Raw genomic sequence first — 16203 nt, 5'->3', positions numbered from 1 at the left:
ATTTTCATCAGTTCATTTTTCACCTGTATACTATGATAAATTAAAACACTATGTTTTGAGTCTGGTTGGTTTCACTGCCATTTTAGTTGCATTTTTTTAAAAATGCTTCCGCTAAATTGAATAAATTGAATTCTAAAAGTGTAAACTACGATGCAGCAATTGCTATCTGAGAATGTGATAGCTACCACATCTGGCAGAAGACTTTTAAATGATCACATTCATGGAGCCAGATACGTAAAGGCCTTTCGGTTATAAGTAAACAGGAGAATCTAACACACACACACTTCACGGCAGTTCTCACCAATATTATAAACTGCATGTTTATAGAAAAATTTGCACATGTGCCATAGATTAAAAAAAAAAAAAAAAAGAAATTCAAGCCTTTTACTGGTTCATCATAATCTACCCTTGTGCAGACGTATGTTTCTGCTACCGTGTCGCTTAAGTCTTAGAGTATCTGGAACATTCAAAGCACATGCCATTTTTGATCTTGTTACACAGTTGGTCTTCAGGGACACCTTCTGAAGAACCAGAATTCTTCGAAGTTTGGACTGAAGACTTTCTCAATAAAGTCAGCTGTGCTTTGAAACATTCCAAATCAATGACCAACACAGTTACCAAACATTTGTTCAAGTATACTATTTTCTAAATCTGTGGTGACATCTAATATTGTTACATCCAAAAAGGATCTAATCAAATAAGCAGCCATCCTCTTCCCAGTGATGCATACACAAAACAACCCAGTGATCAGTCAGATAACCCTTCACCTCAAAGCTTTTGAAAAAGTCAGAATACGTCTTATATAATAAGTTTTATTAACCATACAGTACATTCCCATTTATTTTGAAAAGCTTAGACCTTGCTAAGCAGTTTTAACGAAAGCAATTATATAATGCTATCTGCATACAGAAATCCACTACATTCACACAGATAACCTTAAATTCTCAAATAGTCATGTCAAAATCTACAACTTACTAAAAATACAAAGGTGTTTTTAACAGATGCAAAAATGTTGTGGTTCACTAAAACTATTTTCTAATATGAATATTTTGCATTCCATAAAGACACTAAGCTTGGGACAAAAAGTACTTCCTAGAAGCTCAAACGACATAATTCATAATTATGAAATGGCATGCAAACATACAGATTTGTCGCTGATTATTTTTTCTTTCCTATAAAAGACTTACTAGGCCAGAATAAAGCAGCTTTTTTTAAAAAAAATGGTAGTTTATAAAATGTCATCTCCCCTCACACTGAAAATGTCATATACGGCACATTTTATCAACCTACTTTCCCACAAATGCTGCTTCTGTAAATTTGAATACTATACCCCCCCCAGGCCCCTGTGATCGGTGTAAAAATAAAACACAACTTACAAAAAGCTTAACAAAAGCTAAATTTGCTAATTTTCCTTTACAGAAATACAAGTATGTATATATATGGCAGGGTATTACAGATATATTAACAAGCTCATTAGCTGAACTCAAGAAACTTGCATTCTGTAAAGACTCTATGGCTACTGCCTATTCAATAGTTCTATCAAGGCACTGTACAGTCATTACATGTATAATATCCTCCAAGATGTGCTGAAGAATATTGTGAATGTGTTTAAGTTGTTAAAAAGCCCTGAGTCAGAACTTTCATATTTACCACAGGCTCAGCTATGGAAATGGCACACATTAAAACTTCTGCAGGTGAGTTTTGCTTTGTCAACAAAACTAGCTATGAAATAGGTAAACAAACAATAGTATGAATCCCAGCAACTTAAGCAAGAAAAATACATAATGTACATGGTGGCAAATTACAAACTTCTATTGTTCGTAATTTACACAGTCAGTAAAAAGTCTTCACAATGTATCCAGACACAAAAATTGATGTAAAACAAAACTGAAATGTTCCCCTATCTCTTCCCAAAGATATGGAACTGCAGTAAAATTCAACACTTTGACAGAAAGGAGGTAGCATTACTGAACATTACACTGTAGTGATTTTTTTAAGTGAAAATCTGAGTCTGGCCCATGCAGCACAAAGAACAGGACAGGCTCTTCAGTTTACCAGCCACTAGTCGAAGAGCAAAATTAAGTTTGACATTTAATCCGCAGTATTGTAGAGGAAGCTTAGAGAGATCATTAGCTCAAAGCAACCTCTTCAAACAATTCAGTATTTATATAAATTGAAATTAATACTGCTAAAAATAAGTAGACATACATAAAACTTTATCTCTAGAAAATATCTACACARTAAGTACTTAATCAAATTACATTTTTAAAATATTGTTTCATATATCTTTAAAATAAGCTAATATACSGATTGTAAGTCTATGCTGACAAGGCACAAGTACTTGTGAAATTCTGCTATTACCTCACTCAGCCCAAGTTGAGAGCATTAGTGTCTAATGAAGCATTCACATTTACAAAGTAACWTTTATTATCTTGTCATTTTAATTTTTCAGTATCCACGTCAGCAAAACGTGATCCCTCCAAACCCTAATGCGCTAGTACGCAGTATTTCAACAAATGAGAAGGTGTCAATGACCCAAATTTCAAAAAGTGCCACGAGTCCTACTGGAGCTTRGTGCAGAGTAGATGATATGGAGCAGGACTGGCGAGGCGGGGAGGAAATCAAATATATTTCCTAGAAACGTTAACAAGTTACAACTACTTAGCATAGTTTGTTAGTCTCTTAGGTTATCATCTTAATCACTGTATGCTGATGTGACCATCTGTATCTTTTATTAAATTGAAGAAATGAAAAATGTTCTACTTTAACATCTGAGCACACTTCATATCTGAACATACATATTATTAGGTGTCTTCTTGATTGTTTCAAGAAAGAAGTTGAGGTATTTCATCCAATTTAATTTCAAAACTGCTATCAAATATTGGAGGAATTCATAAGAAACAAAGGTKGCAATTCTTAAACTTTACAGTATGTTAAAGTGAAATGCCTACTTACTGGTTTTCCTTTTCTCATTTCCACTTTGCTCCCAAGTAATGAGATTTACACTTCCATCTTCTGCTGAAGACTGGTGCACAATGACATATGACAACTCTCCTCCTTGCTATGACTGCCCTTGGCTTCCAATCTGAGCTTCTGTTTTTCTTTCTTCTGATGAAGTGTTATCCAATAAACATCTGCACTCTGTGCATGCTGCACAGATGATACTAGACAGCAAACCACAGCTACTAAATTGCTAGTTACTACCTTCCTCAGCAACATTAGTTCACCCTGAATCCAAAGACAGTGTATGAATCTAACTATCTACTTCCAGAAGCAATACCAGATTTGCAAACATTTTCCCTTCTTAAGTGTTTTGAAAGAAAAGCACTGCATAGCCTTCACAATCATCTCTTCACATCTTTTTCACCTGTTAACAAGGCCTACATTAGCACTTTAAGCACATTTTCTAGTATGCTCAGTTTTTCTAGTTCTGCTATTTCTCTTGATATCATGATAATATCAAGATAGATCCATGACACTGACATATTTTAATTTCAAATTGCACACAACATTGTCCAGTGAGGCCAATTACAAATTTCTATGTAATCTCACACATCTTGTGTGACTATAGTACAGAAGACTACAAGTGCTCCTAGAGCAACACTTTCAGCTATTGTCTCTATTTCCAAAGGACTGTGATGGTCTCCAGGTATTAACAGCATTATAAAGTGCTTAATAGTTTCTCTGCTGGGAAGTATGAGTGTTTACCCATCTACACTAAAATTTGTGCCTCCTGCAGATTCAATTCCACTTTTCCAAGCAGGATGCTTTATATCACTTTTTGCTCAGGTGAATTATTCAAATAATGCAAGGTTGAATTACGTCCAAGTAATTATGGTTTGTTCCAGTGAAAAAGCATTAGGAAAACACCAGCTGCTATACTAAGGTTCCAATTTTGAGCTGTATTATCAAGAAGAAATCCATCCTGTTTGTCCTTTGTGCTGACTTTATAGAGGTCCCTCAAAGAATAAATAGGACACAATATTCAAAATGCGTGAAATATTSAATATGTGAGAAAACTGAGCTACAGATCAAATACATTAAAGAATAAAACTCATACTAGAYAAAACAGTTGTTCTATTATAAGATTATTTTTGAAGGAGGACTGACAGGAACTATGAAGTATACTGTTCACCTGTCAAATACAAGCTTCAGAAGTCAGGATTAGTGACATGCATATGGGCCAAAAGAAAATTGTAGTGAATATTACATGCCATCAGAGTCTAAATGGAGATAGGGAAATGCTGAATTGAAAAAAAGCCTTATAGCAGAAGTTTTCCATCCAGGTTACTTGAGAGTCTTAGTATTTAAGAACAGGGACCAAAGAAACAAGAAGGGGGAGAACTATTTGGTTTGGTCAAAAAGGCAGGTACAAAGAATATCTGAGAACAGATGACTACTAGAACACAAAACACAACAGAACAGTTTACTGACTCCAAATCAAGATTATGTCCAGTAAAAAAAAAAAAATACTGAAAAGAATGATTAACATTTGCAATTCTGGATCAGGATTAAAGATGGCTATAGCAAGGTATTAAATCAGCCTGTTCTGTTAACAGCCATTGTACATACTGGTTTTCCAAACCAGTATAGTAGTTTCCTGAAAAACACTGTGTTTGAAGTTTAAAGATATGTGAACTTTTTACCAGTAAAGTTTACTGGTAACAGTCTTCTGAGATTTTTGCCAAGGTTTGCACAATTCAAGCAAATCCGCACAGACTTWAAAAGGCAGACTGATTTTCTGAAGAAATAAGGTTTTTTTCCTTTTATCCTTACCTGGATCTTCCCCTGAACTATCCCTTCTGCCATGCTTTTGACATATCTAATGGGAACTAAATAAGAAATTATTCTTAGCTGCAAGTAAGGCTTCTAAATGACTCCAGTGTACACATCATTACTGTTTTTGCAAGAACATACCCAAATGAGGTCTGCAAGATGGCAAAAGGATACAAAAATTACACACTCAGTAAACYGATGAATCACTTAAGAGTAAACACACATTCCTACTAGCTACAAGAGAACCTCAAATCAGCATAYTGTCTTCCATCCAAAAACCTGGAAGGGCATATTTGCTATCAAAATGTTAATGATTTGCAGTTCCTAGCAGTGGTACTGTCAGAGTCAATAATATCTCTGTATGTCACATTAGTGATAGCTAACCCCCACCCCCAACCAACTTTATCTCACCTAGGCATGGCTCACAAAATTCTCCACTCTGCAAACAATATCTTGATTTACAACATTACCTATTAACACTCCTAGCTAAGTTTTGGTGTTAGCTTAGATAAATCRGCAATATTAAATCTTCTCTTTTGCTGTTGATCCTGTTTGCCTGGAGACAATAAAACTATTTTAAAAGAGGAAAGTAATATATGTGTGTGTTAAAAGCCAGATTTTGAAGCTAAACTTTTGCAAACTTCCTTACTAGTCCTTACAATTCATAGACTTAGATGGACCCACATATGTATTTGTTCCCCTAAAATTGATCAAATCCATTCGTCATCTGAAATAGATAACTGACCTATTGCTCATATATTTTCCTTTCCCATCAAGTTAGAAGTCATTTCATACAAAGCTATGAAGCTAGCAGAATTAAGAAAGTCATCATTTCAGTTAGCTTGAACCTGTTGGACTAAAGTGCAGTTTTAGGAATACAGTATTTCTAAGTCAAATTTGTCTCTTTTTACTGATCTTTTCTTCCTGATTCATCTTTATCAACAAAGGGAACATTAATGTTAGGATTACTTTAGCAATACATTTTGAGGTCTGTTCTGACAGGAATAGTATGATATTTATTACTACAACGTGTACGCTTTGCACTGATTTTGCATTATTTTATATCTTAAGATATAAAACATGAACCATAACTGTCACAGGACATTTGAACATTCTCCAAAGAAGCTTAAAACAAGARAAGTATTTATACTTGATAGCAACTGAATAAATTTATCAAAAAAAAAATCTACTCCACTTGATGCCCAACTGATACATACATTGAGAAAAAACATGAAAGAAACAAAAACAAATTTGTCCGTTTACACTTTAAGGGAAAGAGGACAACAGAAAGAAAATAAAAACTGCTTTAAGTTAGCTTTAAGCTTAGATATCTTTTAAGAATAAAACTAAAAGCTGACTGTCCAAATACTGTTCTCTTATTTGGTATGTTCACAATCTTTAAACAATTACCATGTAGCGAACCTGTGCTACAATATTAGAAACGTTTTAATTAGAGTCTTTTACAGCCTTTCAAGCTTACAAAGATTTAAATCATCAAAGTGTCCTTACTGTTTAATAAGCTAATAAAAGACAATGGTTCCACTACTTAATACAAAAGAATCCTTCGTTCAATTGCCTTGCGGCATATAGGGCATTCACTCATTCGGTCTCCACAAAGTTGACAGGTTCCATGGCCACAGAGAAAGATCATGTTCTTCAGACGGTCCAGACAGACAGGACACATAGTCTGTAAGAGATTTTGACAGGTTAATGGTCAGTGGCAGTAGCAACAGAACATCGAATATGCAGTACTACTAATCTAATAAATCACTGAAAAATAGCAGTAAATACGCCATCCTAAGCATAACGGATCATTTTCTTAGAGTAACCAAGCTGCTGAGCATATATTCCATAACCTGAAAACAATTTTATTTTAAATCACATTTTTAGCTAACAGACGTTTCTATCTGGGTTCCTCCATCTTGAGRAAACCTATGTAGTTTTTTCCAAATGCAATCCTTTTAAATAAGGCTATTGATATCACAAATTCAATAGCATCACTTGTTTGCAATGCTAGGAYACTATTCAATATCTCCCTTTTCAATATGTAATCTGTGAGTGAAAAAATACAACACAAAGTTTTATGTTGTGCAATGCTCATTTGAATTATTTACTAACTTCTTAAGACTATCAAGCCATTCACATACCTACCTTTAAACACCAAGTATCAAACGCAAGCATAAATATAAATGCTGTACAATCAGTACTACATGCAAAAACTCAGTACTGGTATAGTGTATATTTCAGGTTTTGTTCATGAAAGTAATCTAGATTTCCAACCAACAGAATACTTCATTTCAAACGAAGAACAACTTAATCTGTGTTCTCTGATCATCATAGTAGCACAGCAAACTTTTAAAATCAATTTTCATTGCTGGACATTAAAGTGATAGCCAATGCCCAAGAAAGATCTCCTAAAGCTCTTAAACAGTTCATTTTGTAGCAAACCGTTAAGGAACAATGTCCTTCACCTTTTGTCACACCCATAAACTGCAGGTTTTATAAGGTATGTTCCTTCACCATGAACATATTGCAGCCATACCTTATATAAGAATTTTATTTATAACAAGTTTATTTAATGTTAGTAAATGAACATACAATCAGTTGTTAGACTATTCAATAGTCCAACAAATCCAATCTACAGTGTCCTCAGATTTGAGGCATTACTCATGTCTAACATTTATGAATGTTAATCTCATGACATGAAATATTAACAGGGCCGGTATTTCAAACACAAATTCATTTTATCACCACCTTGCACCTGTGACTTGTTTCCATACTAAAAGTTGGGGTGTTACTTCAGTTAGAGAGAGAGAGTGATCCATAGCAGAAACCTTACCCAATATAGCTTTAGGACATTCTTTTTATGTAATCAGTAGATATTACTTCATAGGGTAGTTAGCTTAGTTTAAGACAGAACAATTTTACCATTTAAACTCAATGGARTTTGGCCAAATACCTACATTAATCTGCAGGAAATCAGTATAATGGGCTAGCAGAGAAGTAATACTTCCAGATAAAGCCTTATGTCAATTCACATTCAAAAATTTCTTTTCACAGAAACACTACGTTCCAGCTTTGTCAAAATTTCCACAGTATCAAACTAAAGCATTCTCAATACCTAAAAATTTGCAAGACTGACTGTCAATCAGTGGAGTCTATTTTTCATTCACATCAAATCTTTAACTACGTATCTCAATGGTAAAATTATGGGTATGCTTCCTCCAGTGACTTACAGTCTTTGAAAAATTAACAAAATATCTATGAATTTTCCATTAATACACAGATATCTGATGACACATGTCCATAACSTAACAGTATTGACATGACGTCCCTTGACAAAGGACTGACAAAGTAAACCCAAATCTTATCTTTGGAGAAAAAAATTTTAGACCTTATTCTATGTTCTCAGCTTAAATGATTTGTGTCTAAATATAATATTACAATTATTGAAGTTACAAGAGTCTGTTTCTCTCTAAAATGCCACACCATCATTTGAAAATGAACACACTCATGATGAGACTCAAAAAATCTGCTCAAGGCACATGACTGCTGATAATTCATGCAATGAAATACAGAATTACAATCAAATTTCTAGATCTTTTCTGCAATTGCATGTGGTATTAACAAATAGTTCAGATTTTTCCTGATTAATATAAATGGAGAATACTTAAAATGTATTAATTTTATTTCTTAGTATGATACTTTTTTTTTAAACATTTATGTCATACAGTAGGAGAATTCAGTTGGCAGGAACTTCCTGATTCCTATGCAGCTCTATTGTGACAAGGACTTTTTTGATTAGCTCAATAGTTTCTCCAGACAGATGCAAGCCCAAATGTTAGAGTTTCATCCAATTGTTAAAGAATATTTATTACTTAATAATTAGTTTATATGCACTTTTACAGTGGAAGCAAGTTCTTTACATATCTTACACCCAACTTTCGCCAAAGCAGCATGAARCAAGTAATATATATTTCCACTGTATTGTTAATTTGCTAGACTGTTCTCTGCCTAAAACCACATCTTAGATTTCTTATCCTTTATCTGCATTAAACATTTGACTACCATCTTTTGAAGGGAAATAAACGATATAAAAAGGCACCATGTCTGTTATATGGGAGTATTATCTCTATGGATAAGTAAAAAATAGCCTGAAAAGCTGCTCATCATACTTTTAATTACAATTGGGCTTGATATTTCAAATAATTTTTTTTTAATTACCGGTAAGATGTTTTAAAATGCTTGAGAAATAAATTCCTTATTACTAAAAACATTTTCTCCAACAATATACAGGTGCACAGTGACAAAATAAATTTATTTTTAAGCAGGAAGAAAATGATGCAAGTATGGTGAAGGAACATACATAAAGATATCAGACAGATGATGGTGAATATGTATGAAATGGGGTGAAGGTATTGCAATTACAGTCAAAAGGGTTCACATTAAGGGAATCCCTGAAGAATGGTGTGGTCATCAGATGTGGGAGATTCTGTTGACATCACGCATCACTTCTGCTCGGCATCAGAAATGGTTTTAAAAGCTTGCTGCACTAACATATTAGATTATCACTGAAGGTATGAGTTGAAACATAGGGTTATACCTGCTGAAAGAGAATAAATGAATTTTAAGTACAAAAATATCAATGTAACTTGAAAAGTGAACTGTTAACGCACTAATCAAAGGAATATATGATTAAAATGGAATTTTCTGTATAACTTTAAGAACAAATTTAAGGATATAGGTGAATAATTTTTATTTTTTTGTTATCAAATCGAACTTGCCACTCACAAGTATGAGTAAGTAGAAGACACTGAGCAAAAAGTCTCAAGTCAAGATGTACTCAAGAATCAGAACTTCTTTCTGATCAAATAAATGTTGAACAGCCTTCAGTTTTATGCTGATTTCAAATAAAATATTGAATAGAAAAGCATTTCAATGCAGAATAATAGACTAAAAGTCCCTATACACATTGTAAATCTCAAAATCAGAAAATATTACAAATAGAAAATGACAGTATTAAAACAATTATTCTCTTCTCACTATCACACCATAACTTTCTCCTATTAGAAAGCTTCTTACTAACAAATGGGAAAATAAATCCCCAAAACATGACAGAAGACTGTTCGGAATAAAAGASAGTAACTTATGAGAACTGAAAAAAAACTGAGATAACATGTATTCACAGAGAAAAAACTGTAAAATTAAGTAGTTGTCCTCTCACATCCTCATAATGTGAAATAATACTCATAAAAGAGTATTAGCAGATTGACATTGAATTCAGATCTTTTGTAAGTCTATAAAATAATCAGAAATATTTTAACACATTTAATTGTACATTATAGAGCACTTGGATTTAAGCATTCATTTGCATGTTTTGTTTTGAGCACTTGGATTTAAGCATTCATTTGCATGTTTTGTTTGTATCATTTTAGTGCAGAAACAGACAGCTTAATAGTCAACAGAGAAGCTTATTCTTTTCACCCAGTGATGTTTAAAAATAGAACAGAAGCTAAACAGAAGATTTAAAAAGTCACAAAAATCTAGTAACTCTAAGTGTTACCAGTGAGAAAGATGCACGTTTTTCAAGTAAGAATTTTTAACGTTCATGTCCTTTTACAGACACAAACTAGGCAGTAATCTGCTTTGAACTGGATATTTGAATTTCTACTACTACTAGAGTTTTAGCCAACGATCTGTATGACAGGAGCGGTTCTTCACAGACATGCCACCAAGGTTAAAATTGGTCAGCAGATCAGCTCTCAAATTTAAGGTGTTTACAGATATGGGCCTGTTATATCACCTAAAATGGGTGATCTAAACAATTCAGTCTTAACTTTCATGCACGTGTACTGCTGAGAGCAACAAGTGTCAGGACTAGATGCAATGCTSCTGTTACTGAAGCATTACTGACTGCTTTAAGTCTACAAGAGATAGAGAGAGCTAATAAAAAAGCTTCACTCTCTTCTGTATTTATGAAAACAATTTTTTCCAATTACATTAGATATAAGGAAGCCAAAGATCACGTTATCAGGGTTCTCTTCTAAGAAAGTAAGTTCATATAGTAGTCAGATACTCCAGGTCCTTTACTGTCGAAAGATCTCAAAAGTAAATTCTTGTTTGTTCAGCAGGAAAAACAACAACAAAATTTAGTAATTTACCACAGGAAAGTCCCACATGTAGATAATTATTTAAGCCATTTGAAGTGAACTGTATTTATAGCCGTAACAAATCTAAACAGCTGACTGTCAGTTATCTGAAGCATTATTACTGAGGTTCTAAATTGCATGTAAAATTAATTAAAAGTAAAGTCTATAGTCAGCTTCAACAGACTTCCTCCTGCAAACACTATGCATAATTACAAAAGACAAACCTTTATATTTATATTCCAATTTTTTGCAGATTACACATGCAGTACTTCACACCCAGCAGATTTCATTTTGCAACCACACACAACTGCTTGAAAGACTGCCATAATCTGGAGTCTGCATACTACAGCTAACCACCAGCTATTGTTCAAAGGCAATTCATGAACAGACAAGTACAGATTCAAGAAGATAAATACCATAGAGAATATCCACTTTTATTAGTGTTCTGTGAAAACAGCTTCTGCTCTAGCTATACAGTCAGTTATGCTAAATAGGCAGAGAATATTTAATAGGACTCAGTACCCTTTTCTAATTACACCAACACAAACATTCTAATACATGGATTATCAACCATGGCCAGTTGTTATGGTTGGTTATTTGACTAAAATTTAAGAACTGAAGCACTTCAACATGTCATTCTGCTTTAAATCACAGAAGATGTATTGTTTTTTTTTTCAATTATTTTAGTGATCCATAAGATACATCTAGCACTTTTACCTGTTCCTTGATGTCTTGTAACTGTTGCTGCAACTTCTGTACATCTGCATTAACATTGGTGTTGTCTTTATCCTTCTGTAAAACCGGAATGTTTCCGCTCGCTGTAATTTAGAGACAAAAAAAGATGCATCACTATGCATCACCTAATGAAACAGGAATAATTATTTCCAGTTTACAAACAATTTTTCAATTATCTGAAGTAATGTTCTTCAAACATATCTGATAACCTAATTAAATTCATTACTCACTGCAAACTCACTGCACGTCAATTCCTAAACTAAAGCACTTCTCTGAGTCTAGTGGCAACACCATTTGACAAATATCTCCTCTGCAATAATGCTAAAAATGCCTGCAGCCCCTTAATCTTCTCAGAGCTCTTATTTGTCAGTGAAGTTTCTCTGCTAAATTTTTTTTGCATGTACAAAAAATAAAGGCAATGCCTTTGAAGCTGTGAAAATACTTTTTATTCACACAGCTGATTCTATTCGATGATTAAAACTATCATGGAGTATCATGGAATAAGTTTGTTCAAACTGCTGTACAAACTCAGATTGACAGTTCTCTATTTGTAACCAATGTGACTATAAGAAACAAAGAAAAGTTGGAAAGTCCTTCAAAGTGCAAATTTCTCTCTCTAATGCAATTATTAAAAAGTTTATTTTAAGAAGTACATTTATCTATTTAGGAACAGTGTGACAAGAATGACACCTATTATTCTGATTCAAATAAAACTCAAATCCAGCACTACTTACTACACAAGCACAGTTGATATAAATAATTCACAAATATTATTCAGAAAAATTAGAAGATATTTAAGAACTATGCAAAGCAGGAAACTTAACACTATCATGAAGGTTACTTGTTCAGTTCTATCCTACATGCAGAATATTTACAATTCTTTTATTAGTCAGGGAGTTCCAGAAGTTAAATAAATAAATAAATTTGTTAATTTGCACAGTTACTGGCAATCTTCAGTTTTTGATTCACACAACACCAAGTTGCCATGAAATCATTTATGTCTCAGCTTCTACTTTGGAGGGTGGAAGTAGTCATTTAATACCATGGCTGGTGATACCATAAGCATCTGCTGCTACCCACCCAGCAAGTAGCACTCACAGCAAACAGGAGCCAGGCTTAACATTGTTTCCATTAAACTTTTCTTCCAAGAAGGGATGAGATTTAGGTTGTTTCAAAGAGTAAGAATGAAAAGAAGTTGAAATACAAAGCTGGTGGGGATAGGAGAAAGAGTATAGCTTTTGGAGTCACTCACAAATATCATCAGTGGTATCTTCTGTACCTTTCCCTCCGCAGCACATTATGAAAGGCACTCTCCGCTCAACCACTGCCCGACACTGCACACACTTCTTCATCAAGCTTGCACAATCTGAGAAGACAGAAACAGATCAACTCAGAATCCTGCTGTTCTAATTTTCTTTTTTTTTTAATTTTTCATATCCATGTCCTTAATGTATATTCTTTTCACAGTAATTATATAGCAAAGGCATAATAAATACAATACAAAACAACTATTTGCATTCATTTTCAAGTCACACCTGCAAACAAAGTCTTGTTTTGGTTTTACAGTAAGCCTATTCTGTTTTTGCTCTGTTTTTTTAAAAAAGGAAAGATGTTTCAAATTAACATGTTCTTCTCTCTCCGAAGAAATGTCTATTCCACAAAGATTACAGAAGTTAAACCAAATTTAGAATGTCTTGATCACCTGCTTTCCTCCTTCATAACCAAGGATCTCACTTACTGTACTAGTATCTAGAGCCAAACAGGTGCCGCTGCCTACCCTTAGAAGGGTAAACCTATATCCTTTGATATCATCCCAGAAAGAATGCTAGAACTCTTCTACAAAAGGCAAGTGATGGTATCTCAGAATTGCAGAAGGTGGTTACTGGGAATCAGTATAGTAGTTGCTGTACACTGCACAAATTTGAGGACTCTCTCTCATGATCTTTACTCAGGATCCCCAGAAGACAATCTGGAAAGAAACCATTTACGCTGTAGAACATTTTGTCTTCCCTGATACAGCTTAGATTCAGTAGTGTTTCATTTCTGAAATCTTTCACCACATTGATTAATCTTTTTGCTGTCCTCTTCCCAAGAAACTAATCAAAAAACTTCTCATGATCTTGCAGCTGCAGACGGTGAAAGACTCCACACCAGGATAGCTGTAAAGGGAATGATTCAATGCCAGAACTCTCAGCCAGAACAGAGAAAGAAACCAGATTTCTTTAGCAAGATCAAGTAAGCATTACTTATAGTAAGGACTATTTTCCTTCCCTCTCATGTGCTCCTAAGCAACAAACACTGCTCTTATCCAAGCAAATGACCCTTTCACAAAGTTCTGAAATTTCTAATGACAAAGTGACTGCTGCATTCTCACCAACTTACTCTCAAAAGAGAAAAGGTCTGGAAATCTCCTACRTCTTTTTTTCCCCACCTATTCCTACACAAGATAAACCAGACTAAATCATAACAGTTGCTCTCTGCAAAGATCTATCACATCTCTTTCAGACAATGATTATAGCCCTTGTGCAAATCTGTAGATCAGTAAAGTAGTAAATTAAAATATTTAAAATGTCCCTTAAAAATTCCATTTACACCTCTGAATGTCCCCCAAAAGCTGTAACAAAGCAATAAAAATAAACTCAAGTGATTGCATAAGTTTTAAATGCACACAGTAGACTTTATAATCTGAGGAAACCTAATCAAAATTTCATAATTCAGGTGGAGAAACCTGAATTTTTAAACTATTACAGGTATGTAATTATCTTCCAACTATTTCTTTAGCAGCACACCAAATAATGCCAAAATTTTTGACACCAAACTCACAACAAGTAAATTGGACTTGAAGTCAGACTATTAACAATCTCTCAGAATTTTTTTAATTAAAGTATTGTTTCAAGATTATTTTGAAAAAAAACTCCTGTCAAGTCTACTTACTCTCACAAGCACACATATGACCACAAGGTTGGAAGAGTACTGCTGCCTTTTTGTCTGAACACACTACACATTCTTCAATCTGTAAAGAACAAATGTATGTAAGAAAACTTTCTCTCYTCTTCTCTACATTAATTTGGTTATTCACGCTATTAACAAGGCATATGGACTTTAAGAAGCTAAAAATTATACAAGATATTAGTGCAATATTAGCTAATTTATTACCTCAAAATACAATATAAAGGAGTTGTCACTGACTTCTACAAATGCTCTGCTCTGAATCACCCTATGGCAAAACCTTTCTACTGATTATTGGGAATCTAGAGAAAGTGTGTGTTTCTCTGTGTTACTGTGTCAAAATTTGGTCTTTGAAAGATATGCATGATAGAGTAAGAAAGAATAACAGTTTAAGACATAAGAAAGAATAAAAGCAGAGAGTAAAAATGATACAAATGTATATTTACAATTTGTACATTTACTCTAAGGTAGGGATAGAAACACAAAGCTGGACTAGCCAAATGATTTTGGCTAAGAATAAAAGGAACAGAATGGGTTTTACACAGATCAGCATGTACAGTATGAGATACCTTTAACAGCAAAAAAGCATCAAAAGGACAAGACCTGGTGACTGTTGGGAATAAAAAAATACTCAAACAGAAAAGCAATGGAGCTGCATCCAGACTGCTCACGAACCATTTGAGAAAGTTGGGTTAGGTCACCAAAATAAGGCATAAACGTTTGATACTCTGAAGGAGCTTACTCCTATGAATGTAATTTTACTCCTATGAAGGAGTAAAACATTACTCCTTCGTAGCATAGTAAAATTCATAATTCTGAAGAAAGTGAGAGCTGAAAATAATGATGATCTTGAAAAACAAGCATATATCAATTAATTCAATTTATAAGACAAATCATCTTCCAAAGTAGTCATAAAGAATTAAAGAACTCAGAAAAACTGAATATTACTAAAATAAATTATACTTCAGGAATAGCAGCAATCTACCTCAATATGGAAAAAAATACATCTGGAGGAAAAAAAACCCAAAACAGAAACAAGAAAAATACAACACCACCAAGTGGCTGTTTTAGGATCTCTAACAATCTGAGCAATAAGGATATGATGGGGGAAAAGGGAGTGGTAGCACCCAAGAACAGGTAAACAGAAAATCGCAACATGCAGTGTTGAGACAAGATATCAGCTAAGATTAAATATTAACCACATTCAGTGAGAGACTTGTAAGACAGAATACTTTTCTGTGACCTCTTCTTTTAATTAACATTAAAAACAGAAAGCAAACAAGAAGCTTTGAAAGTTTTTACCTTTGTCCTAGACTGAACTTGTTCTTTACAGATAAGGCATTTTTTCACTCGTGGGGAGCACAGTGAACAGGTAGCAATATGTCCACATGGGCCAAACAAAGTATCTCTCTTCATGTCTGAACACACCATACATTCTTCTAAGGTTTCAGAATCATTGTTGATCATAGATGGACTTCGGGAACCAACCTGACCACTACAAAGAAACTTTGTAGTCAGACTTCACTCAGCATATTTGTGACTTATATTTCTAAGAACCTTCTTTAAATCATGCTGCACATCAATTTGTTGCTTA

The 16203-nt window shown here is 33.9% G+C and overlaps 1 protein-coding gene across 2 annotated transcripts in view; it reads right to left on the bottom strand.

Moving 5' to 3' along the window:
- Positions 1–810: 810 nt before the first annotated feature.
- Positions 811–16203, bottom strand: part of MIB1 (MIB E3 ubiquitin protein ligase 1) — a 74837-nt gene continuing 59444 nt past the window's right edge. For both annotated transcript variants that reach the window (XM_085319269.1, XM_085319270.1), the window contains exons 17-21: positions 15912–16104; positions 14595–14673; positions 12913–13026; positions 11643–11743; positions 811–6463 (exon numbers count right to left, since the gene is read on the bottom strand). In XM_085319269.1, the coding sequence (XP_085175395.1) occupies positions 6323–6463; positions 11643–11743; positions 12913–13026; positions 14595–14673; positions 15912–16104 (628 nt within the window). In that variant the 3' untranslated portion in view covers positions 811–6322. The remainder of the gene's footprint in view (positions 6464–11642; positions 11744–12912; positions 13027–14594; positions 14674–15911; positions 16105–16203) is intronic.

The sequence above is a fragment of the Rhea americana genome, unplaced genomic scaffold, assembly GCF_003343005.1.
Source record: "Rhea americana isolate MKP2758 unplaced genomic scaffold, rheAme1 scaffold_58, whole genome shotgun sequence".
In the NCBI taxonomy this organism is placed as follows: domain Eukaryota; kingdom Metazoa; phylum Chordata; class Aves; order Rheiformes; family Rheidae; genus Rhea; species Rhea americana.
Note: the sequence above shows the minus strand (reverse complement) of the source record. Positions and strands in the feature narration are given on the sequence as shown.